The sequence below is a fragment of the Phlebotomus papatasi genome, chromosome 1 (genome assembly GCF_024763615.1).
Source record: "Phlebotomus papatasi isolate M1 chromosome 1, Ppap_2.1, whole genome shotgun sequence".
Taxonomy (NCBI): Eukaryota; Metazoa; Arthropoda; class Insecta; order Diptera; family Psychodidae; genus Phlebotomus; species Phlebotomus papatasi.
Genome location: NC_077222.1, coordinates 11,757,824 through 11,785,797, shown reverse-complemented (window position 1 = coordinate 11,785,797; position 27,974 = coordinate 11,757,824). Strand labels below are relative to the sequence as shown.

Below are 27,974 nucleotides of genomic sequence, written 5' to 3'. Positions count from 1 at the left end.
ATAGTATTTGACAGATGTCATATGATAAAACCTTGAAGTATAAGACAATTAGAAACACTTATAGATCTTTAATCAAATTTCAATCAATTTGTGATATCAAAAACGATTTTGTATTAGTTTCAAAGTTTATAGACATTACAAATTAATTATACGCCACTTGTCAAGTAAATGTCAAATTTGACATACGCTAAATACAATTTTTTTAAAAAAATACAAGAGAAGCAGACAATGGAGAATACTTGTAGATCTTCAATGAAAAATATTTCAATTCAAAAACGTTTTCCTGTCAGTTTAAGTGTTTACGAAACATAACAAATGAATTAGGCTCCTTAACAAAGTAATGACAAATTTGACATATGTCAAATTTGACAAATATGACAGATTCAAAAAAACATTTAATACAAAACAGTGAGAAACACATTGATTTTTAATGGAAAATTTTTGCTTTCAATGATATTTTTTTTTAATAATGTAAAAGTCTATAGATATGACAAATTATGTAAGCCATTTGACAAGCAAATGTCAAATGTCACGTAAGTCAATTTCGAATTTAAATAAAAAAAACTTTATAATGCAAATTCATGAGAAAAACCGGCGGATTTTAAATGGATGATCTTTGATTTCAAAAACGATTTTGAGTTAGTTTAAAACTTTACGGATATAACAAGTTAATTAAGCTACTTGATAAGGAAATGTCAAATTTGACGTATGTCCTATTCAAATTTAAAAAAATCGCAATGCAAAATCATAAGAAACACTTTTAATGGATAATTTTTGTTTTCAAAAACGATTTTGAGTTAGTTTGAAGGTTTATATATATGAAAAAATAATTAAGCTACTTAATAAGTAAGTGTCAAATTTGACGTATGTCAAATTGACAACAGTAATTATTTGAATATCTTTTGTACTGGGCAAAATCGGTTTAGTAGGCTGATTTATTGTACTTACTATATAAAGGCCACTTCACAGTTAGATTTTTGTCAAAATACATCATTTTGACGTACTTTAAAGCGTTCTACGAAAGACTTAGAAAACGATGCAAAAGACTTTTGGTTTGAGAAGAAGACAATCCTCTGACGAACACCGGAAGAAACTGATACAGTCAAATACAGTATTCAAAGATAAATGATTTACATCAAAATTTATCGCAATTTTATTTCAGTTGCAACTTACTTTGTGATATGTTAAATATAAGGGAATATCGGTCTGTTAGGTTTAGTACTCGTTGAGTAATCGTTACTTAATCCCTTGTAGGGCTTTTTAAGACCTTTTCAAAATCTACTTAAACTTGAAAATTTATCCAGCGAATTTTTAAACGAAAGTTTTGATCTTTGTATGCTTTAAACGAATTTAACCTCGATTTTATAAAGAGCTACTGCAATTGCGGGTAACTGTACTATCCGAGGCTGACTTAACCATCCTGCTTTCGTAAGCTTTTCTTTAATTTTAGCAGTTAAGTAAGCTCTCTGCCGATTCGACAAGGTAGATCGGATCGATCAAGACTTTCCATAAGTGCTAAAATTAAAGAAAAGCTAACAAACAGCAGGAGGTAGTCACTCGCATCTACGGTATAAGAGTTGAACCGGTTTTTTTCCTGTTCAAAAACCTTTTAGCCAAATTAGACATTTCCAGTGCACTTCCAAAAAAGGTTTTGAGCATTAACGGTTGATAGTAAAAGCGTTGACTAAAATTCAGTATTTTATCAAAATGTTTTGCAAATAATTAAAATTTTGCTGAATGTTATTCGATACATGCTTGAATTTTAGGAAACGGTCTTAAAACGGTTTTGTTATAATTTCCTTTGTGATTAACTTATTTCATCGATTGAACCTGAAGTCAGATAGACGAATTGCTAATTCAAGGAATAACGACTTAAAAAAAAATAACTTTGTCTTCTGTCAATTGAAGCTCTACTCAAGCCCCTATCTAAACACGTTAATACTTGCATATTCCTTATTTACAGGATGTGACTTGGGTCTTAAACTTGATTTCCAACCAAAGAATCTCAACTACAATGAGCTCGGGTAAGCTTATCACTTTTTTGGTATTAGGGCAACATAGAAGAAGATGCAGAGAATAGGAGAAAAAAAACTAGACAGTTTAGAAGTCGTTACATTGTATGTTTGTCAGTTTGGTCGTTGTTTCGTTTAATTTAATTATATACACGGATAGTCTTTGGCATAGAAGATCCCTCGCACTTTTTTATTCTCAAGGCACCTCATCGCCTCGAGTAATTACAATGAAAATTTCCCTCAAATTTCAATTAAGGCTTTTGCTAACATATGTTGCTAACATTGGAGCCAATCCCATAAAGTCCACATATAACCTTTTTTTCGCACAGTTAGAGACCCTGGGAAGCAAAAATGATTTGAATTGGAGTCCGCGAGACAACATCCATCAATTGGATATTAATGTGCAATTAACGTGTCATTAAATTAAACGGGTACAGTTATGGAAGTGCTAAATTTGTACTGTATCTCATGAGCATTAATGCTTAAGAAAGAGCCCAAGATGATGCCCATGAAGAAGAGTGATGGTTTATTCTTTAAGGTGCTCGTTAGACTACTTTATACCCCGATTTCAGTGTGTGCTTCCTTCCACATAGGCCCTACCTACGTCTCTCTGGGCCTCACACCCAGAAACTCCCCACTGTCCCCCTTACAACAGGCCTCTTGGAAAAGCCATATGAGACAGAAAAGAAGGAAAAGCTCCCGCAATTTTATGTGGCTTGGTGAGAGAGAATAAAATCAAGAAAGTTCACTTAACTCAGAGTGTTTCAACTCTAAACAAGAGTGGCTAGAGTCAGAAATTGCTCTACGAAGTTTAAATGAAAAAAAAACTCTCAACCAGATACGAAAAGGAGAAAAATGGTTGAACAGTCCTCTATTTTTTTTTTCGTCTTTTGAGGAGAGAACCAACAAAGTCCACAAAAGCTATATGTAGGTTGTTTTCTTCGACTTTTCTGCTGTCAGTTGGAAAATTAATTAAATTGACCATTTTCTTGTACACCCTTCGACATTCACTGCCACTCGGAGTCACCTCTTGCATTACATGAAGACCCATTAAAATTTACATTTGAGCATTTGTTGCAATACCACTTCTTTTTCATGCCGTCACCTTCTCGGTGTGTACACCTTTTGCAAATGTAGCAAAATCATTGTTTTCCTGTCGCACCTGACAAGTTGATAGTGGAACTAAGAAGTGGTCATAGCCAAGGGATACCATGCTATGATTGAGAGTTTATCGAAAAACCCATTCAATTTCAATGCACTGAATTTACAATGAATAGTTGCAAAAACTTCTGAAATATCCTTTTTGACATATGTCATCTGTCAAAAATTTGACATATTATCAATTATGCATGTTAAACTCTAATGGCTTATGGGAGATCTTGGATATTGAAGTCAATTCTACTTCAATCTCTAAGCAAATTTCAAAAGGAAAAGGGGACTTTAATTTTGACAGCTGTCAATTGTCAAACTACTACTTGTCAAAATGGAACTATAGTTTTTTTCATATTTAAAACAGATTTTAAAACATTAAATTTGAAGAGGCTTTGTTGTTCTAAAACAATGATTTGAGAGCAAATAGGTGTCACGATTGACAGATCATTTGACAGAAAATATGACACAGTTTGAAATAGATATTCTACATTTAATTACATTGGTAATATAACAGTTGAGTACGATCAAAATTTAAAGTTCAATACTCCCTTTGTCCCAAAAAAAATCATACATTCTTTCAGATAAAATGTACTAGCAAACGTACGACTTTTTTCGGCACGGAGGGAGTATTAAATTACTTTTCAAACTAATCCTTTGAAAAGATATTGTGACGTTTAATTCCTGACATCTGTCAAAAATTTTGCATGAGTAAGATTTTATTGTCATTTTAAGCATTGGAATTTGGAATCAATTTTAGTAATTTTAAATTTACTTTAGAAAGAGTTTTTGAACCTTCAGAGAAATTTTTACGTCACATTTGACAGATGTCATCTTTGAAATTTCAGGACAAAAGGTGACATTTGATAGTTATCATATGTGAAAAATTAATCAGGCAAGACTTTGGTTTATTAATTTGAACTTTGAAAAAAAAACACAGATTCTCGATGGAGAAATTGATGTTGCTTTTGACAGATGACATCGTTAACTATTGACATTTTCAGTCGTCAATAACTGTCAAAAATTATTCAGGAAAACCCTTGATATAATATTGTGAACTTCATATTTGGCGATCTTGCTCAGTTGTTTCAAATTTACTTTGAAAAATAAACAATAAGATTTATCAGAAAGAAATTATATATTCCATTTGACAGATGTCATTATTAATATGGGAAAGTGGGGCACTTTTGTAATTCGGATTTTTTGCCTATTTTAAAATAAAATTGAGCCTTATCGTGATATAATTTAGCTGCGCAAACAGATTGAGAAGCTAAATTACATTATGATATGGCTCAGTTTCACTTAAACATATGAGAAAATCCCAATTTCAAAAGTGCCCCACTTTCAAAGGTGCCCCACTTCCCCCTATTTGTCAAACTAAAGAAAACTTTTTATGCTTGTTTAAGAAAAACTGCCAAAATTTCTTCTTTATTACCAAGATTAATGCTAAAAATGGGCAAACATTTTTCAATTGTTTAAAGCTCTTTGAAAGATTTGACATTAGCTGACATCTGTCAAAAAATATTCTATCGAATTTTCAAATTTTGATGTTAAATTTCGATCTTTGGGTCTCCAGTGAATTTAAGTTATCTTTGAGAAAACACGAGACAGATTTTTCTGAGAAATTTTTTGAAGCGGATTTGACAGATGTCATCTGTCAAAATATTGTCAAACAAACTATAGACACATATTTATAGATAAACTATATCGACTTAATTTCAAAATTTACATTTGTAACAATTACCTTACCCGTATGGTAAGTAAATGTCAAATTTGACGTATGTCAAATTCAAATTTAAACTCTAACTGTTAAATTCCTGGAAATTCTTTAATGTGTAACTCTGGCACAGATAATTAAGAAAAACCCTCAAAACTTTCGTGACTTTCGTGTTTCTGAGTGTCTCAAAGTCATCCAAAAGAAAAACAAACAAGTTCAATTGTTGGAAAAAAAAGAAGTTGGAGTCTAATTTTTTGTCGATAAACATTTCTTCCTTCCCGTTACATGCTCCATCTCATACAGTTCCTGCTAAGACATTAGTTGCTCTATGCAAAGCAGATAGAGTGAAATATTGTCGATGAGATACAAGTGCTGGGAGAAGGCAAAAATTATTAGTGCCATAAAATAGCGTGTCTCTTATCGCGTTACAATAATCTTAATACACTTTATATATGTATGTATTATTAAAATGATGTAATAAATAAAAATATTATATGCTTGAAAAAAAAACTATCGTTATGTAGGCATTTTTTTTCCGCAGTATCTCTTCAGCACATACACTTCCATATATATATTTATAGTGTTTCCAGCACTACCACTGAATTAAACTACACGCTCTTGCCATTCAGTGTTATTGCCCGATATATTACCATTTTTCCCCCATGGCCCCCCTTTCCCCTACATACATTTTTTTTCGGATAAATTTTATTTATTGTCACCCGCAACTAAATAGTGGGAGGTAGTTTTTCTTTCTGTGCCGGGAAAATAGTTGAAAAAGGGGTGGTTACCCAGTACTCTAAGTCATCCCTCAAAAGTAGGTCACAGAAAGGCCCCTCATAAATTTTTTTTTGGCAGCAGATAGAGAAAAAAAGCCCGAGTCATAAAAAAAAGCCAAAGAGATAAAAGTTGCGAAATGTTGCGGAAAAAGATGTCCGATAAACAATTAACAATACAATTTTTGATGGGATTTTTTGCTCAATGAACCACTAACGCATGCGCTATAAAAAAAAGAACATAACGCACGCTCTTGTGATAAGGAGGATTTTAAATCAGTCCGCGAAAGTACGCACTTTCCCCGAACCCTGATAAGCCTAATCAAAAATTGCCTCCTTGTCACATTCCTCTCGACTATTGACCTCAATTTTTCTTCTAACATTTGCCGGTTAATTATGAGGACACTTTTACCCAAGCCTCGAGATTAGGAACAATTTTTGAACATCATCATTCTGACAGAATTCTCACCCCACGTGATTCTCTCCACAGTCCACGGCACCAAAAAAAAATAATAATATCTACTATCACCCATTTTTAGTGGTTGGACGATATGAACTTGTGGTTTGATCCACTTTTATACCCACAATTTACTGTCGTCTGTAAATGCTTCAGAGCTGTAAAAGTCCATTGTATTTCTATGAGCTCTCTAGCACAGCTCAACAAATTGGTTACAACGAGGGGCTATTCATATCGCTAAATCAAACCTTTATGGGAATAAGGTAATAAATTTCGAAAGAACCTTTGCAAATCAGGCTTATTTATATTTATTGTGTATTTTGCATATCGGTAAAGTAGTTAATCAGGTTTTAAGCCCTATATCAAATACATTTCCTTAGCAATTCTATACACCAAATCCCAATCAATTTATTAAGCACAATTATTAAACATCAATTTGTGATTAAGGACACCATTTAAACAAATGAAGATAATATGGAATACTAATTGGTTAACCTCAATTTGATTTAGTTTCATGTTTAATAGTAGTCTGACGCAATACGTCATCCTGTTGCATCAAAGCCAAATTGATCTGGTTAAGATGACCTATTAAACTAAATTTATAATTTTACCTAAATACACAAGCAGATAATTAAGACAATGATAATGTGAAATCAGTATGCACATTGCAATCTGGTTCAAGCCCTATAGGGCTTTGAGATTACTTTCCTAAATTCAAATAATTTGGAAAACGTTATCGTTATTGTTAATCAAATAAAATGCTTTTAATCGTATTTCAAATAAGATTTCAAGAGGCGATCAAGGATGTTAATATTAGATAGATAGATAAATTTATTCATCAACAATGCTTTGAAGTACAGTATCGTTGAACTGAGATCCCGTGTAGTTTTCAGCGTCCACCGCCGTCTCAGGATGTTTATATTATGTTAAAATCCTAGGTCTGTTAAAAACGATTTTAACTCTTTCGCGTCCATAGGGTCATATATGACCCGGGGAAAAAAGTTTCTTTTTGGCTATTTACATTAATTGAAATCTAACTGGAGTCTTGAGAAAATGAGCCAAGAATCTTACATCCTTCTATTATGATGTCGTGCACGAGCAGATAGATTTCAGTTAATGTAAATACCCAAAAAAAACTTTTTTCCCCGAGTCATGACATTACCCTATGGACGCGAAAGAGTTAAACCTTGAGAGGTTCTATCCCTTAGGACACTTCAAATTGAATTTATTTGGTGGAAAAGGTCGAAATAGTATCAACAAGATATAAAAGCAATCAACAAAGCGTTATCCTGAATTAGTTTATTTGATAGAATTAAAGACAAGATTACGAATACCAGGGGGTAAATTACCCGTATCTACGGTATAGGGCTGGAAAGTTTTTCTTCTCAAATTCAAAGGTAATTGAAAATATTAGTCAAGGAATCTTTTAGACAGATTAAAAATTTCTTGTACATTTCCTAAAATATATTCAGCAAAATCAAGTGTAAAGAAAAATCCAGGAGTAAGTAAAACCCGTATGTAACCCTTGAAACCTGTATCATATCACACTTAACTCCGTTATGAGAAAGGTTAACCAAAAACAAAGTTTAGATTAGAAAATATACCCCAAGATTAGAACAATACTTAATCCAGAATGATGTACGGATATCTGTCTTCATGCAATCAGATTCTAGCCCAATAGGGCTTCAATATTTTTTTTCCAAATTCAGATTAAATATAGAACATTTGGTTAAGATTACTTCTTGATGAAATCAACCATTTTAAGTCAAGTTCCGAATAAGATTTCTAAGAGTGATTTCTAATTTCAAGTGTTAACCTCAACCAGAAAAAAAGATTAGGTGCTAAGGGTACCAGCCCTATAATAACACTTTAAAGCTCTATCCCAAAAACAAGTTCATGCTAATTTTACGACACCAACGGAATTAGTCCATAAGCAACGAAGCCAGATATAAAAAGAGGTTAAGAGATCAGTATCCATTTGGTCCGGTTTAAGCCCTATAGGGCTTCATTAATCTTTTTTTCAAAATTCAAATTGAGTTGAAAACATTTGAAATTGAGATATTTCTTGATCAAATCGTCCTTTTTATGACAAGTTCCATATAAGATTTCTAGGACAGATTGTTAAGTTTAAGCGTCAACATTAACCAGGCAAAAAGATTAGGTTCCTAGGTTACAAACCCTTTATGAACTCTTGACTGCTCTATCCCTGAGATAAGTCCAAATGCAATTTATGATATCTAAGCAGTTTTTTTTAATAAGAGCATTGCAGATTTTTAATTCCTAATCTTGAAATCTTAAATGAACATACGTTCAATCATGCTCAAGGTTCAAGCCCTACAGGGCTTTATGGTCTTCTCTCAAAATTCAAATCAAGCAAAAAGCATTCATCAGGACATTTCTTGATCGAAACAACAAAATTAAGTCAAGTTTCAAATAAGATTTTCAGCACTGTCTGTTGATGGAAAGCGTTAATCAAAATTCAGAATTAAGTGGTAGCCTTATAAGGACCCTTGAAAGCTCTATCCCTGAGATAAATTCAAGTTGAATTTAGGATATTTAAGCTATTTTATAACAAGAGTAGTGGAGGTTTTTAATTCCTAATCTTAAAGTCTTAATTCGACATCATCTGTTCGTACAGGTTCCAGCCTTACAGGGCTTCATGGTCTTCTCCCAAAATTAAAATCAAACAATAAGCATTTTAGTGAGGGCATGTCTTGGTCAAATCAGCAACTTAAGTCAAGTTCCAAATTATATTTCTAACCCTGTCTGTTAATGGAAGGTGTTAATCTAAATTCAGAAGGAGGTGGAAATCTATAAGTACCCTTAAAAGTTCTACTTCTGAGACAAATTAAAGTTAAGTTTAGGATATTTAAGCCATTTTATAACATTTATTTATAAGGGGTATTAATTCCAAATCTTGAAATCTTAATTCAACACACGTTTAATGAAACTTACGATTCAAGCCCTACAGGGCTTCGTGGTTTTCTCCTAAAATTCAAATGAAAGCAAAAAGTATAACCAGGATATTTCTTGGTCAAAACAAAAACTTTAAGTCAAGTTCCAAAAGATATCCCAAATTGGGATTGTAAATAATCAAGTGTTAACCAAGATTCAGGAGTAGTTGGTAACCCTTCGGAACCTGCAGAAGCTCCCCGTGGAAATTGCAAGTTAAATTTGTGGGATAAAAAAAAACCACCCACCACCCAACGTCTCCAGTAAGAAAATATTGTGTTACAGTCGTGTGATAGTCTCTATAATTTTATAGGTTTTCCCATGTGCGCTCTTTTTTGCTCCTTTTTTCTTGAGACCGAGGTAGACACACTGACGACGTCGGTGCAAAAAGACGCTGAAGAACAAACAGTGTTCAATCGGTGGGGTTGGGAAAATCCAACTTTTCCAATACTTTGCACAGAGCCGCATATTTAAATTCTATTTACTTTATATTCCTGACCGGACTTTTTTGTGCTTCCCACCGACATTTTCAAGAGTTTGGGGACGAGGATCGGGACGGAGTTAGAGGTAGAGAACAGAAAGAAAAACTCTGAGGAAAATACCAAGGCAGGTAATTCAATCGATTTTTCCGTGTGCTAAAGAGAGCTTTAAATAAAATATTGGATGCGATATAGTAAAAAAAAAACGGTGATGAGGAAAGGCTAAACGGTTTGAGGTATCGCCCTAAGTAAATAGCAAATTGCTTTATATGGAAAAATGATAGAAGATGATGGGATTATTTTTCAATATATATCTTTAAAAAAAAAAAACTTTCACCCAACGACAACCAACTTGATGGAAATTTATTGAATTTTATTTTCTCGAATCATTAATCAGAATCTCTAGAGGAAGATTGAGAGTGTATTACAAAAAAGAATCCGTCAAACGGGAGAACTTTTAGCTAGACAATCATTTTGTTATTTCTTTTTTTTTTTTTGGAAGAAATATCATGAAAATTGACTCAAGTAGCGGAAAGTTTTCACAATCACAAACACCCGGAACCAGCATACCCGAAACATCTCTTATTATAAATTTTTATAAGAAGCCACCCATAGAGTGCAAAAAAAAAATTGTCGGTTAATCATCCCAAGAGAAGTATTCTTGAGAATCATGGGGCTACAAAGCTGCGGGGTTGGGGTTTGGTAATCGCGCTTCCAGCTGAAGGAGAAAAAAAAGCCGCGTGTATCGTCATCATCGATGATTATTCAACTTGTCTATCTTTTTGTCCCCATGGCTTGGCGCAATTTTTTCCAATGGAAAATCAATCAAACACCCAAGAGAGCAATATTTTGTCACAATACCATTAATTCATGCGCGTTTTGGGCTCCGGACAAAAAAAATTCTCTCATGTTCTATTGAAATTTTAACAACGACCAATTGTAGGCTCTTTTGAGGCCCCCCGGTACAGCAAAAAATTATTCACTTTTTTTTCTGCACGCCTATAAACCTAAAAATTTGGTGGACAAAAAGACACTCAAAGAGCTCTCGGTTCGCTGACGGGATACAATGTACTTCAGGAAAAATTCTCCGTAGGCTTTTCCCTGCCATCAGGCAATCCTCCTCCCGCAGGGGGATAGGCCATCTTTCTAATTAGTCGCTCACACTGCAAAAAACCGCGAGGCGTTCCACCCTCGGTACCACTGGGGTGAAATTGTCCTCACCAGCAATTATCCTTCCACCACCCAGAAGGCCCAGGACACGATGGATAGGACAAAATGAAGAGAGTAGAGAGGAAAAAAAAACTAACCAGGACACCCCAAGAACAGTGACACAAAATATACCCTCCGTGCGCGCTTTTGGTATTAAAGATTGAGATAAGAGCTTATCTCTGCCCGAAGCTTTTGTGAAAAAGCCATTAAGTCAAAAAAAAAGTAGTTATGTAGCTTTTGTATATAAAATTCATCGTTTGTTGCCCCGGTAATGGATTTCACGTTTCATGGTAACACAATCACTTTTTTTTGTTGGCTCTCCCCTTTGGTCTTTCTCATCTCCACCAACAGCAGAAAAAAAACTCAAAATTGTGAAGACAACCACACAAAATTGCTTAAGAGACAATCACTAGATGCCCCCTCAGCTCTTTTTTTTACTCTTGAGAATTTCCTACAAGTCCAAGGAGGAATCTCTAACTGCCCTGGAGTTCCACATATAACAAAAAAGAAAATGAATCACCTACAGCTGTCCAATTTTACTGTCCAATCGTAAAATGTCCAAATTTCCTAATCACAGTGAGACATGTTGAACAGCTGATCGAAGGTGAGGCGTAGAATTGAAAATTAGACGGTGGGACAGTCGGGCAAAAAGTGTCTATTTGGCTTAAAGTCACTTTGGTGGGACTGTTGTGCTGTTTTTTTTTTGCTGAGGTAGGGGACCACCGAATGAGGCCTGGACAGATTAGTGTTGATAGGCAAAAAACTACTAAGTGTTTGTCACTCAAATTTAATGATTTTCAGCTGGAATTTGACTTTGAGGGGTGATTTGGAAGCCATAAATATCCCAGAGAATTGAGGAATTGACATGCTGGCGGATTTGGGTATTCTAAACTATCCAATACGGATTCTAAACCTCTTTAGAAAAAATTACAATTACTTTAATCGCCATCTAGACTCCATCAACAAATGTACTTATTGAAAATTCTAATAAGAAGTATCGATTTTTTTGTCATGTAGACTTAATGCATCAATTTAGTAACGAATTTCGAAATTCTAAACAATTCAGCCTGAATTCGAAACTTCTTAAATCAGTTTGTATGTTAAGAATCATTTTAATCTTGTAAAAACACTTTGCACCCGTGGGACTTTATTTGCAACTTCTAGGGAATTGCAATTAAAGTCATTCTGAACTGTCTAACAAATTTTAGATTTTCTAAACCGGTAGACATGTGTTCTAAGCTTTTAAAAGGTTTCGTATACTGATACCAGAACCATTTGCAAGTTCTAGGGATTTGCAATTAAATTCTTTAAAGAATAGAATCAGTCAGCTAAAAGAATCAAGTTCCTAATGAAATTTCGTATTCTAAACAATTGAATATGGATTCTAAACACTCAGAAGCGATTGCAACACAACCTTGTCAAATAAAGATCTTTCTTTTCATTTCCAAATTTCTCAAAATTTGCAAGAAAATTTTCCAAAAGTATTTAACCAGTAGACTTAAAGAATAATCTTGCCTTACGAAGTTTAGAATTTCAAATGTTAGGAAATGTGCATTCTGAACTCTTTGTAAAGATCAAAATTAAAATAAAACAATTCAAATTATTAATATTTGCAGTTGAATTACTTCGATTTATGCATTTTTTTCTTGGAAATGTTCTTTAGGACACGAATACCTTTACCGGATGTCACTGTTTAGACTTTACCAGGTATTCAAAAATTTAAACCTTAACAGAATGGACAAAATTAGACAATATTGATCAGTCTCATTCGGGTTTTAAATCCTCAGAACAAAGTGGCAGTTGTTCAAAACGCCGCGCTGTCTAATAAAGTACTGGAAATGACAATTCATATTGCAAGACTTCGGGAAAACTACCACAGCTAAGCTTCTACCCTACCGTTTTTAATGCTCTAAAGTGCAAATGAAAGCTTAGAAAATTTCCTAAAAGCCTATTAAAATAAAGTTTCGAGGTTCGGCCATTTTAAATCCGGTTACATATATCTCAAAATTGGCTTTTTCATGAATGAAAATGACTCAAGAAATATCTAGCAATTTATTTATTCACCCGATTTGAGACGTTGGTGTTTTCTTGAAGTTACCAGGTCAGAAGCATACATAACCTATAAGAAATCATTAGGGAAAACTCTCTGTGGATCAGAAAACGTAAGGGGTTGAGGTTATTTAGTAAGAAATAAAAATAATCTTAGAGATATCAGAGTATAGGAATTTCAAAAGAAGTACAGTCTTAAATATTTAAGGTTAGATTACAAGATATGTAAATACACTATAAGGTAAAATACTTTAAGGAAATTTTCCTTGTAATTTTGGTTATAAGACATTGAGGTTACCTCGTAAGAAACCATTATCAGCACCCAAGATATCAAACAGTGTGCATTTTAGAAGCATTACACACTGAAAAATTTGAGGTTAGAATGACGGAAACTTACATAACCAAATAGATAACATGCTATGGGGGCTCTTTAGGGCAATAGATAACCCCTAAAAGCAATCCTCATAGCTACAATCCAATCAATCGACAAATAAAATTGGTATTCACGCTGAAATTATTTATCTAATCCCAAATATACAATTTTTTCCCCCGAAATCATTTTTGACATTGAATTTCCTACAGCGACCAAGTTCATTTACCTGATGTATTAGTCTGGGTATAAAAAACATACGCCTCATATGCAAGCCTCTCTTCATATTTACTCTCATTATATACCGGGTTAAATTAAACAGTCACTCAAATTGTGCCTGTTTGGGCAATATTCATATAGTTTTTTTTTCCTTTACTCTGCCTTCCATTTCTGTAAATAGGTATTCTAATGATAGAGGTTGAGGCAAAAGCAGAGTCACAAACACCAAATGAACTTGAATATTGGTAGACTTGGTCATATATTTGTTCGAAAAAAACGAAGACTTGTTCAAATAGAGGTGAGAAAATCCGCAAGGAGGTCAAACTCTTTCCCACCCTCGCATAAGGCTAAAATTGTTGGATTTAATGCTTTGGTTTAAAAAATGCGGAAGTGTCACCGCGATGTTCCAACACTGTCAAAAAAAAGGCGACTAAAAATCAATGAACTCTCAATGCCTCGGACTTGCCCTGCCGAAAAACAAGACTAAGCACTAGAAATCGGTGTAAGTTGGACTATAGCGTTGGATGGTGGACACAGATACAGTGAAAATCCCCAGCAATAAATTGGTTTAATTGAATATGTAAATGTTTCAATTGAATTTCATTCATTTCACCCAATAAAAAAAATTATCATCATCATAAATAAAAAAAAATACAGCAGGGCATATTCAACGAGCCCTGGTTGGGTTCGGTTCTCACTTCTCTGTCCCTAACTTTTTTTTTCTAGAATCAGTCTTCCCCTGCCGGAAGGAAGAAGACGCATAAATCAATGGAAATCCTGAAAAGGACTTAACCGAGGAAAAATGATAATGATCGAAATCGCTGAAATAATTTTTTTCTTCCTCTCTCTCCGTCCCTCTATCTGAAGTACTTCCTTGTACTGTTGGATTTATTGAAGTGAACTTGTATGAGCTCTCAAATCATATAAATTCCCCTTATCTATGTAGGACAGATACATAATGTATTTATTTTTGTACATATTTAACATTTTAAATGTTTGCACTCAAAGCCTCGAGACCACACATCGAACAATATTTACTGTCAACCACGATAGTGTGTGTTGAAAGAACAATCTCACGATTTGTCCTAATCAGGGATCGTTGATTTTTTTTTTCACCATTCAGCTGGAATATTAATTACGCAGTAGCAGATATTCGATATTTCCATTGCAAAAGATTAACAGTAGGAAATGTCAAAGGCAGTTCCAACAACGTTTGCATATTTTCGATGAAACCACTTTTGACAAATTTTTTTGAGTGTTGATCCGTTTTATTAAACAATTTTAATTAGAAGTATTCAATTGTTCGCAAACGTTTTAATTTTTTTACTAACTTGACATCATTTTGGCAGATTGATTTTTAATTTGAAGTTTCGTACTTTCATCGATTAATGTCAAAGTTTCATGGTTTTGTAGATTTAATTACTTCCTTCTTCGTTGTATTCGACTTTCGAAAGAAATTCTTCTAGTAAGCTGATTGTCAATAATCTTAGTCTTAGATAAATTTGACAGATGAACTTACTTTGACAGATGGATTTCATTCCTAGGTAAATGGACTTTCAATGACGTTTGCCATGCCAAAAACTAGAACATAAATATTTTCTAGAAATCTGATATAAATCAAGTAGTGCACATTTTTCGTTCTTATCACGAACTCTCAGTAGAAATCAATTCCCACAGAACTTTGACAGGTGGATTTGCTCTATTTTTGACAAAGATGAATTTGACATATGAAAATACTTTGACAGATACATATTATTCCTTGCAAAATATACTTTCAATTACGTTTGTCATGCTAAAAAGGAGAGCATAAATATCTTCTATGTTTTGGCTAGAAATCCTCCAGTTTGACAGATTATTTGTGTCCATTCTTTCATCTGTCAGTTGAGTTTGACAGCGTTTTGACAAATCCATTGTTTTTCTTACAAGAAATGCGCATTTTAGGTTCTCATCACGTACACTTAGAAATCATTGGTAATAAAGTTAATTGCTTCTATAGCTACCTGTTCTTAATGGATTCTGACTTCTGACAGAACTCTGACAGGTGAATTTGCTCTGTTTTTGACACATAGTCTATGTCGAAATCTTTCAGCACCAAGACCATCAATTCTACTTCTTTAATTTTCATAAACCTGTTAGAATAACGCAAGTGCTTATAGTTAGATTGTTAATTGCTTAGAGCTTTCAGTTGAGTTTGACAGAACTTTGACAGATTGGTTCCTTCGTTGCAAATTTAACAGTTTCTATGTTTTAAACAGTATATACTCTAAGTCTATATCCTTCATATTTCCCATAAAGCTTTCTAATTAACGTAAATATACATAGCTAGCTTGTCAATTACTTTGAGCTTTCAACTCAATTTGACATATTTTTGACAGAACGGTTCCTCCGCAAACAATTTCATATTTTCTATGTTTTTTTTACACATAAGTCCATGTCGATATACTTTGTATTTCGCTTAATGCTGTCTCAGCAACAAGGATTATATAGATAGGTTGTCAATTGTTTTGGATTTTTAGTTCAATCTGACAGAACTTTGACAGGATAGATCCTTTACAACTAAATCCGCATTTTCCATGTTCATGAAATTCCTTATATTTTGCTTACATCTGTCTGGGTTACAGGGATGTACATAGCCAGGTTGGTAATTTCTTTCAACTTTCAGTTCAATTTGACAGACTTTTGACAGATAGGTTACTTCTTGACAAATTTCATATTGCTCAAATTGTGAAATATGTCAATTTAGTTCGATTTTTCTTTGAATTCTCTTATCTATGGGTTCGTCAGTTGTTTTTATTTTTGTAATTTGACAGGACTTTGACAGTTTTTGGTTTTTCTAAACCTTTTTCACAGTGTACACTGTCAAGACGTTCTCCACGTCAAAAAGCGCAAATATCTGTTGGAATTTTATTAGGATTGCCCCATATGATCGTCGTTTATAATCAAGTATCTGGTTAATTTTATCAGACCTTTTGACAGCTTGTCAAACTTGAAGTTTCTTCTTTCAACTTTGATAGATGTTGTACTTCATAATTCAGAAGGATCTTATTCAAGTCACAATTTCTTAGGAGTTCGACAATTTTACTTCAGCCTTTTGACAGCACTTTGACAGATTGAATTTTTCACGAAAAATTTGAAATTTTCATATGAAATTTTGTATTTTGGATACGATTGTATTTCTTTGATACATTTCAGCTTAGCAGAAACAGCTTAAAGCAATGAAGTTTCCTGTCGGACAATCCTCCTCAATATGTCCTCCGCACACTCGTTTTTAACAGTGTGTCCCTAGAAACCTCTCAGCCTATCTCTTATGCACCATATGATTGGATTTCCGTGAAAAATGTGTGTGGAAGTTGAATTTTCAAGCTATGAGGCACCTCTTCGACCATCCAACTTAGAAGATTTCCCAACAATCTCGCCGCAAGAGCCAGAAAAAAACAGAGGATTTTCTCGGGGAAAAATCTGTTCAATTTCAAATAGCAACTGCATGAAACAAACACTTCGAACCAACAAATTTTATCTCGAAAAATTTAGTGTCTCGTGTATGGTCTTCAAGGCAGTACACAAACAGACACGAGGGATGAATCATTGGGAGAGTTGGGAGAGTTTTTGGGAGTGAAAAACCTCAATGAAGTTGTATCTTCTGAGTGAAAATGCTTTGGGTATTTTTTCCCCTTTGGGGTCAGTATCTTCTTTTCTCCTTATCATTAGCGCCGCAGGAAAACCGATTATTTTAATCAGTCACTCGCGCAAAGAAGCTCGAGAGAGCAGAGTTGTGGATGAAATGAGAATAAAAAAAAACCACGTCTATGTAGTGTGGAACATTAATCAAAAACGCATTAAGTCATTTGGTGTAAACTACGTAATTAAAATTGAAGACAGACTGTCTCGACGATTGGTCTTTTCATCTTTGACTCTGGCAAAAGGAAGCATGATGGTCTGAAGGCCCCTGGGGTAGTTAATACACACGGCGATAGAAAATTCTCGGAAAACGCTTTTCTCCATCTCAGATGAGCGATTTTTTTTTCAAATATAAATCTCTTCTCTCTCCCCATTAAATCGCCAAGTTGGAGACAGTGTGTGAGGCTTTGAACTACTTTTCATGTCAAGCCTGGGACCTTTGGCTCGATGGCACTGACATTTTTCATCATTTATGGTTGTAGAATTGAGTTGTGGAAAGTCGTTGAGATATATAGCAAAAGAAAAAAATTAGCACCAGAGAAGGATGACAAGCGTCACACAATTTTTTTTTCTGCTTTCCAAATACAATCGCGAAAAGTCAGTGAAACCTCTCTCCTAGAGAGTGTCCGAGTCATGGCATGAGATAACTTATCACATTTATTATCGCACACAATTTTCTGTTTTCCCACAAATTCACCAATTTGCCCACCAATCTGATGCAATTCACTTTTGTTTACCGGACTTTCTGGCTTTTTTTTCTATTTACGGTTCTATTTGTTTATCCATTTGTTCCAAAACCGATAGAGAAACAACATTTTCCCCCCCATTACACGATAATCCATCTCAGGTGAGTGGAAAAATAGCACTGTAAAATCATTTCCTGTGTCCACACCCCTCCTATGGCATTTTCAACATTGATTAGAGACCGCTAACCAGGCCAAGATTTCGCAAACTTGACTCACAAATGGTGGTTTAGGTAAACAGAATTTTCTACAGAGTTTGAAAATTTAACAGGCTAAATGCAAAACGCATGTTTTAGTTGTGACACGGAATTGGAAAAAACTTTGCTGGTATTTATCAAATTGAATTTAAACTTATCTGGATCAATGTCAAAACATTGTAGTTGATTTGTAACAAATGCTGGATTTTTCTTTTCCTGTGAAATTTTCTGATCTTACCGCATTATCAAGCAAATGTTATACATTGATTAAATTCCCGGAAAATAATTTGGTCCTGGGATTGACCTTCTGTTGATAGTTCGATTGATATTTCGGTTAATGTAGGTCTTCTTGAAAGGTTCTAAATGAAACTAGAGAAAGGCTTTCAGACATCGTACATACTCTAGGTTCGAACACTAAAGCGGTCTTCGCACTAGACGTTTAGCCTAGTTCCGGAAGGCCTCAAAATCCTAAATAGCAACCAATTTTAGTTTAAATTAAACTTTCCCAAAAAAATTTAATTGATAAGAAAATTGGATTATTAAGCCTTATGGCTAAGCCTTAGGTTTGAAGCCCGTATAAGGGATCGCGCTACCTTCGAACGATAGTTTAAAAATAGTTTCGCCCATTACAATATTAGATTTTAATAACTAGTCCGAAGCTTGAGTCGTCCAAAGTCCGAAGGTAGCGTGCTATCCCCTATATATTTTTCCCAAAGTCCTTTAATAAATCTGACTTAATTTCTTCAGAAAATATGTGACTTAAAAATGGTTATTAAAATATATTGCCATAGGTCAGATTCATTAAAGGAATATGGGAAAATTTTGAAGTGTTCGAACCTAAAGTATGCAAAGCCTGAAAGTTTTCCTATAATTTTATTCCTAGAATTGTCCTTCCTCTTACGATGCCTAACAATAGTTTTCTTCAGATTTAAGAAGCTGTACGTGTTTTACAGGATTATGATTACTAGTCATATTTTTTAGCATAAAACAAGTATTTTTGAATTTGCGAAAACAGGTTTTAGTCCTAAAATTGTTTTTTCAATTACGGATTCTAACAACATTTACCTTAAGATTTCAGAAGCTGTATAGGTTTTTTTGTGAAATTCACAATACTTTTCAGACTTTAAGCATAAAAAGCATGCTTTCTAATACGGAAAAATCCTGTCAGTCCTAAAATTGTTTTCGCATTTACGGTTTTTAAAAGTAAGTCTCCTGAGATTTCAGAAGCTATAAATTTTTGAGATTCAAAATTCTTGTTAGATTTTTAAGGAAAAAAACACTTTTATTTTAATTTGCGAAAGAATAATTTTTAGTCCTGAAAATGTGACTCAAAGGTTTCAACACATTTTCCGTAAAGAATGCTATACGTCCAGAAGGGGTTTTGTTTTAGTTTAAATATTCTTTCTAACTTCAATAGTTTCTATCGTTTCCAGCGAAACTTTATTCTGAGTGGTCTTTCTCTGATTTTTACAGCAAATGCTTGAAAATTTAAGAATTTACGATCTACAATGGTTAAGTAAGTTCGTTTTTCTTTTGATGAGAAATTAAATAGGGCTGAACTTCGATGTATTTAATACGATATCCATTAAATTCTTAGTTCTATCAAAATTTTAAGCCTGAAATATCGAATTTCCCAAAACCAAATCCATGTTTAGCCCTAGAATCCGTGAAATTTCCTGAAGAGAAGTTTCTGGTTTTTAAATTATTCTGCACTCAAGAACACTACTAAGATTTTCACTAATTTAATAAGTTCTGCACGTTTGGCACGTTTTGTGCATTAAACACCGAACTACCAATAAAAGGATCCAGGACAAATCTAAGAATATTCCTAGAAGTTGTCAAATAGAGCAAAGACAGATATTCCACAGGGGGTCTTTCAATGCTAAAACTTCTCACCATTCAATAAGCTTAATTATATTTGCATTAATTTAAAGATTTTAATTGAATTTTGAAAAGCTTCTGGATGTTTTCAACTTTTCACAAAGTGAATTAAGATGTTTATTGATTTCAATCTTCGCAGAAATTTTATTAAATTTAAATTTATTAATTTTTTCGGGTTGGAAATATCGCAATTCACAAACAAGAACATGAAATTAATCCTGGAGTTGTCCTATTCACTACCGGTTACAGTTAATAGAATTTATATAAAATTCAGGAATAATACAAAACTTCTAGGTCTAAAAAATTCAGAGAAACTTAGCACGTTTTATGACATAAAATGCGGCATTTTCGAAAATTAACCCAGTTTTTCGTAAAGAAATCTAGGAATAAATTTAGCATTGTAGGAGACGAATTTATAAGTTCAGAAAACAGTGTTTATTAAAGAGATTCACTTTGGTTTTCATGAATTTCACTCCCTGAAGCATCTTTTAAGTGATTTAACACGTTTTTTGAATAAAATTCCAAGTAAAGAATCTAGAAGGATTTTAAGTATATTTCCAAAATTGGAAGATTAGGAATATAGAAAGAGATTCTAGCCCTAAAACTGTTCTCTATTCTGTAAATTCACTTTTATTTTCAAGAATTTCAGGATTTATCGCTCATTTTAGTAGCTTTAACACGCATTTTACGAATGAGATTCCAACAAAAAATCCAGGAAATCTTTAGGAAAAATCCACAAATTGACAAATTGGAATCTTGGATTTTCTGAAGCAGGAACTTTAGCTCTAAAACTAACTTTTTTTCAGGAAATTCACTGTTTGTTTTTCTTCCCTAATTTAAGAATTTGTAGCACATTTTAATAGCTTTAGCGATTTTAACACTATTTCACTCATAAAATTCTAACACAATAAATAAAGGAGAATTTCAAGAATATTACAGAAATTATGGAATTGGAAACTTAGATTTTCCGAATAAGAGATTCTACGTCTAAAATTGTTCTTTTTCATGAACTTCACTTTGATCTTCTAGAATTTCCGGATTTGCAGCTCATTTTAATATCTTTAGCACGTTTTTACACATCAAATTCCGCCAAAAAAAATCAGAAGAATTTTAAAAATAATCCACAAATTCCCGAATAGGAATCTTAGATTTTCTGAATCAAAAAAAACCGAAACTCTAAAATTGGGAAATTGAGAGATTCTAGGTTTAAACTTGTTCCCTATTCAAGAAATCCACTTTTATTTTGCCAAATTTAGGAATTTGTAGCACATTTTAATATGTTTAACGCGTTTTTACTCATTAAATTCAATTCAGAAGAATTTCAAGAATAATCCTCAAATTGCCGAATTGGAATCTCGCATTTTACTAATCAGAGATACTAGCTCTAAAACCGTTTCTCATTCAGGAAATCCACTTTGATTTTCTAGGAATTCGAATTAGGAAATCTAGAATTTTCGCACCAGGGATCTTAGCTCTAAAACTGGGCTTATTTCGCCAAATTCACTTTAATCTTCAAGAATTTCGTGATTTAACCACATTTTAATATCTTAGAACTGATTTTAAGGTTTTAAATGCCACACTCCTAAAAAGAATTCTAAGAATAACTTTAACCTTCTTCAAGCCTAGTTAACTTCCGAAAAAAGGGCCTATGAATAATCCAAGATACGACACCTTAAGATTTGTTCCATATAGCTTCAACACTATTTTATTTATGCAGCACATTTTATTAGTTTTAACACGTTTTACGTATAAAATTCCGACAAAAAATCCAGGAAAACTTTAAGAATAACCCACAAATTGTAGGATTGCGGAATTTAGATTTTCCGAATTAGGGGTTCTAGCTCTAAAACTGTTCTTCATTCAGGAAGTTCACACTGATTTTCTTTAAAATTAAGTCCGACAACAATCTTTTAATAGGTTTAACACGTTTTTTCCGCACAAAATTCTCGGAAAAAATATCCAGGAGATTTTTAAGAATAATTCAGAAATTGGCGAATTGGAATCTTGCATTTTACGTATCAGATATTCTAGCTCTAAAACTGTTCTTTATTCAGGAAATCCACTTTAATTTTCTAGAATTTAAGGATCTGTAGCACATATTAATAGCTTTAACACTATTTTATGTATAAAATTCCGTAAATGAAGTCCCGGAGAATTTTAAGACTAATGCAGATATCTAGATTTTCCTTATCAGCGATTCTAGCTCTAAAACCGATTTTTATTCAGTATATTCACTTTGATTTTCTTCGATTTAAGGATTTGCAGCACATTTAATTATCTAAAACCCGTATTTTACGAATAAAATTCCAACATAAAAATCCAGGAGAAATTTAAAAATATTCCAGAAATTGTTAAATTATTATGTCTAGGTTTTTCAAATAAGAGATTCAAGCTCTAAAACTGCGCTTTTTTCACGTAATTCACTTTTATCTTCAAGAATTTCAGGATTTAACCACATTTTAATATCTTAGGAACGTTTTTAGGTTTAAAGTGCCGCACTCCTAAAACGAATCTAATTTTTAGCAAAGCATTCCAAGAATAACTTTGATCTTCTTCAAGCCTAGTTCACTTCCGAAAAAGGGCCTAGGACTATAATCCAAGATTCGACACCTACACTACCGGTTTCCGAGAACGTTTTTTTCTCAAATTTCACAGCTTTGGTTTTGGCACACTTTTTGCCGGTTTCCCAAACAAGGGCTTCACTTCAATAAAATTTTCAGAAAACCACAAAAATTGATAGGAAATTGGGAATTTAGCAGAGACGGAATTTTCGGTGATAAATGTTCCACAGGAAGCTCAAGAGGTCAAATTTGGAGACATGTATTCACTATCTCCCCAAGTTGAACGACAAATTTTCAAGAATTTCCCAGTGACACGGAAATTTGTCAAACACACACGGAAGAACACTGAAGGCACTTTATCGGTTATTTTTTTCCGGTTTGGAAAAAAAAATATATTTGAAAAATATTAAAATTGAGACTCACCTTGGTGGCATCTGAATAGGGGGTGCTTGAATTTTTATCCACGAGCTGGGATCCAAAGACGATTCTTGTGTTTTGTAGGCCTTCAGTGGCCGCGGTGGTAGACTCAATGTCTGTACGTGTCATGTTACCCTCTTGTGAATGCTGGGGTACCATTTTTGTGTACAGATTCTTTTGGGGGGGGGAGGTTGTTTATTTAGTTTCTTTTGGGGATGAAACCAAACTATTTAGTTTTTTGGTATTTCTTGCCCAAATTCAATTAAAAGTTCTTATTCTTTTTTTAAGCACAATTTTCACTTTAAATTTAACAACTTTTTTTTCCTGTCACTCTTCTTCACTCCACTTTATCAAATAGTCTTACTGCAAATAGAAAAAGAGAAGAATTTTTGGTTGAGAATTTTGCGATGGTACACAAAATTTTCAAAGTGCAACTGCGGTGGTTTTATTTTGTTTTTTTTTTTTTTTTTGCAGCGGTACGGGGTGAATTGAATTGAATTAATAGCACTCAAGGTGAGAATGACAATTTTCTCGTGAATGGCTTGGCTTTTCCTCAGAATTTTCCCATCACGCCAATTGTGTGTGGCCCGTTCTAATTCCAAATAATTATCACCGAGAATCTATTGCCAGATTGTTTTTCTCATTGATATTGCAATAGCGCCAGAGAACACCGCAATTTGGGGATTTGGGTTAAGTGCGCGAAATTATTTCACGAAAATTGCACCACAAGGATTAAGCACAGAATCTCAATTCTCAAATATGCGTTCAAAAACTTTTGCACTGTGAAAGTCACTGATTTTTCATTGCACTACTTTTATAAGTCCCTGTATTGCACCGAAAAAGACCGTTTTCATCAGGCTTAGAGACAGAGAGGCCTTTCACAAAAAAATTTCTGATATTATAGCGTGATTGTTTATTCACGCAAAATAAAAATTCCTGTTTATTGGTGAAAATGACGATGAGTTTTTTTCACCCGAGGTTCTATTAATAGTTATTGACCTAAACACGCATTTCTTTGCAGGATTTTCTCATCGGCCAAAAACGGATTTCCTCCCGTAGTGTCTCCCAAGGCAAAAGAACTTTATGCGTTTCTTCGTTTTGTCAGAAAAAAAAAGCTGTTTTCAGTGATTTATTGAGCACCTTTTCCCCATTGATAAATAACAAGGAAAGAAACTCGAAAACAACAACACACACCTCTCTAGGTTTATCTCAAATAGTTCTCCTAAGTCACTCAAAGAATCACCGTGTTTTTGCACAAAATAGCCCCATGGGAGATTAGTTGAGGTGCTTTGGGCAAAAATTTAATCGCCACAAATGTGCGTAAATTGTGAAAACTTTTCAAGTTTTCATCTGAATCAGTTCCTTGAAGTTCGCAATGTGAGAAAAATCATTTCACGTAAACAATCTACGTCGTCACTACGTTAGATACGGAAAAAAAATATCTCAATAGACGTACATTGATGATTTTTTTTTTCAACACGGAATTTTTATATTTTGCGATATAGGTTTTAGCTCATTCAAGTGTATTTTTATTTATTAAAAATAACTCGCAGTATGTTTCTCTTTCAGTTTTGACTTCCATGGGCACTTTGGCCTTCCCAAGTGCCATCGTACACAAATCACTAAATCTCACTAAAAACGGCTCTAAATACAAAAAAAAAACTAGAATTTCCTTGTGGGATGCAATAAATTTCGATAAAAACAAAAACGAAAATTCGATGAGGAACGAGCAGTCAGCCAGTGACTCTGCCTTGGACTTTTGTCCATAAACTTTTTTGATCTCTCGTACTGCTTCTAAATAAACCCCAAATTGGGGGAAAAAGAACCTTGTTCTTGTATCTCACTTTTGAGTCCTTTCACTATTTTTCGGAGTTTTTCAAAATATCCCCGCTTTCCACGGATTTTCACAATCTCCGGATTTTTCTAACTTGGATTTGTTTTCATCCGAAGATTTCCCAGCACTTTTCAATTTTTTACATTTTTTCATCAAAAAAATCATTTGTATGATTTGTATGAACTCATAGAGACCGAATAACAGAATTAAACCACCACAGTTACACAAAAAAAACTAAAGCCCAATTGGCAATGTTCAGGCAATTCCACTCACTTGTTTATACAATTTTCCGTGATAGAGAAGATAAATCTCTTCTGGAGAACTTGTCGTTGAATTTCCATGAAAAATCTGACCACTCACTCCGTATGCGACTTAGCGCTATCATAGGGGCAAAAAAAAATACGGAAAATTCACGATAATGAATTTTAATTGATTAAAATTTAGAAAAATAAAAATTAAATTCACGGATTTAAAACACTGGATTAATTCCCCACACTTGAGGGACTTTTAATTCTTTTCTATTTTAGTTATTTTGTTTAATTTGTGAAGAATTTTAGCGTTAAGGGGTATGCCCTATCGCGATGACTGAATCGAGTTGATTGCCACTCGACGACTCAGACTCTATGTCTTTTAGAGGGTGTTTGAGGAAAAAAACCGTTCTGAGCTAAAAGTTTTGTAATTCAGCTCCGTTCTTACAATTTCCGTCTACTCTCGCTAACAGCTGTTTTAGCACTGATCCGCTGAGCACGGCACACCGACTTCTTCCAATGCACTTTTGCTTCGGAAGCCAGAGGCATCAGCTGTTCTCTCCCACCATGCCACATTTCAATGTAATTGTGATGGCTACATAAGTGTCTGACACTTATTTACTTGTCAAATACACTCTCACTCGCACTCAACTTCACGCATGCGTCTCACTCGCTCTCACACAATTCCATCGTGCTGTATTTCTTCCTCAACGACACGTCCCGATTCCAAAGTATGCGTGCACGATATTCACCACACACTCCCCCCAAAAAATTCTCAATTGACATGCATGACAGGGACACGTAAGTCCCTTCGGTCTACCACCCGATCACCATCCGATACGCATTTCCCCACCCGAACATCCCCCACTTTCACCCCAATAAACCCAAAGCACAACAGATGATTCCTTCCCCCTGAACACACACTCTCAACCCACCCCGCAGGGGCACTTCCCCAAGGTGGGGTATTCTCCCCTACAAAATCAATAAAGTGGTGAATATCCACCCCCTACAACCCCTACAACCCCGTACAAGAAATCCGGCAATGCCGCCTATCGCTATCAAAAATTGCGACTTTCCAAAACCAAGACACTTTGCGTCTCATGACGAAATTCAGCTCCAAGAAGTCTGCCAAGGCTCCCCATTATCAATCCCAATCCCCTTATCGCATGAGACACAATGAGAGTCAAGTCGCATATCGCCAAGATAAGAGAACTGTAAAATTTTCCCCCATTGATTTTGCGATTTATTTTCCAGCGACAAAATGCTGTAAACAACCCAAATCCCAATCGCGGAGTTTAATCCAAATCCTCGCGCGATGCGTCAGAAAAATTGACAGGTCCTGTCAAAAGGGAGCCACTATGCGTAAGTGTGCGTACAGAAAGAAAAAATTGCGCTAGAGGGAGAGACACTGGAAACAGCTGAGACAACCGGATTTTCAGGTTTTTTTTTGCTCTTATGCTTCCATCTCCGCGAGTCTCCAGCTCAATTTCTCCTCCACATCTGCGTCTCCAGTGCTTCTTTTTTTTCCATTCATTCTGCCTTCTTCTCATCTTGGTTGCTCTCTTTTGCTCCTCATCCAGTTTTCCGTCCAAGCTCTCAGCTGTTGCATTTCCTGGGTGTGTGTATGTGTGTGCGGGGCTCCAACACAGGCGCAGATGTCAGAGGGAACTTTGGCTTCCCGTGAGGAGTCAATCACGCATGAAATTAATCAGCGATTGACCTTCGAGAGTGGCCCACGGTGGAAATTTTTCGAGGAAAATACAGCCGGCGGACGCAGCATCTTGAAGCCGCTGGTCTTGCCTGTTCTAATTACCGAGAACTTGACCACTCTTGTCGCTAATGACACTGTGGGCTCTCTTTTTTGGCAGCTGGGACGCATCTCGCACTGGCCTGTCTTGAGCAATTTGCCGCGAGGAAGAGTGCGACCCGATGACGACAGTACGGTCGTGAGCCAACATGCCGCTTTTTTGGCATTCGCAACCGAAATGAGGGGTGATTCATCCCAGCGGTCAATGTACTCTGACCACCTCAAGTGGACAAGGCACTTCAAGAAGATTCGAGATGGAGTTGAAAAACTCACGTAGCAACTTATGAGATTTAGATTGTGTTACACAGAATTGCCGGGGTTAGGTTATTGGCCACATTTAAAACTTATGACTAAATTATGACTACGCACGCTGCTTGGGTATATTTCGCAAAGTTACCTAATTCTAGGGGAAGACATTCACGCTTCGCACATACTCTGGCTCCGAACACTTGATATTTTTACCCAGGGAGGTGACATTAGGTCTGAAAAATACGACCAGTTTTAGTGTAATTTTTTCCCTGCTTTCATACACATTTCACTAGATATCTCCAAAACTACGTAGGTTGCCAATTTGGGGTTTTCGATTGCCTATTCTATATTAAATTGGCTTTTATTCTGTAATTGTATTTTTTTCTAATTTATTCTACAATAACAGAAAAGAGCTAATAAACTCAAAAGTTTTTGCGGCACGTAAAAACATATGAGAAACATAGGAAACGTCATGCCCTTGATTTTAATAGCCAGTCTTAACCCTTTAACGACGAGACAGTTTTCGCGGACCGAAAATCTGCAATATAAATGAAACCAGTGAACAAAACCAGTGAAAGGTCTTAGATCTGGCCTTCGAAAAGCCAACAGAGTCTGATTTGGTGTATTTTTTTGTCTCCATGAACGATAGGGACAAAAATAGCCTAAAAATTTAAGTAATTTTTCTGACAATACTAATGAATGATAACTTTCAATCTAATGAAAAATATTATGTTTGAGTATTGTAGTTTCTTTTCCCAAAACGTTTTTGGTTAAAAAAAAGTGGAAGTATAAAAAATATTTAAAATTATTTTTCAATAAAAGTATTTAAAAATTCGTCATTTTTTAGCTTAAAAATTTACTATATAGTAAATAGCTGGAGACTTACAAAAAATATCCTAGATTCCTTCAACCTTCTACTTTGTAATTACGTACAGACATAAGGAAAATGTAACTTTAGGTAGTCAAGAAAAAT

At 34.5% G+C, this 27,974-nt stretch overlaps 1 protein-coding gene across 2 annotated transcripts in view; it reads right to left on the bottom strand.

Annotated features, from left to right (window-relative positions):
* The window catches only part of LOC129800032 (putative transcription factor SOX-14), a 68,806-nt gene extending 42,818 nt beyond the window's left edge, over positions 1–25,988 (bottom strand). For both annotated transcript variants that reach the window (XM_055844390.1, XM_055844389.1), the window contains exons 1-2: positions 24,971–25,988; positions 22,870–23,226 (exon numbers count right to left, since the gene is read on the bottom strand). In XM_055844390.1, the coding sequence (XP_055700365.1) occupies positions 22,870–23,022 (153 nt within the window). In that variant the 5' untranslated portion in view covers positions 23,023–23,226; positions 24,971–25,988. The remainder of the gene's footprint in view (positions 1–22,869; positions 23,227–24,970) is intronic.
* Between the last annotated feature and the right edge of the window lie 1,986 nt (positions 25,989–27,974).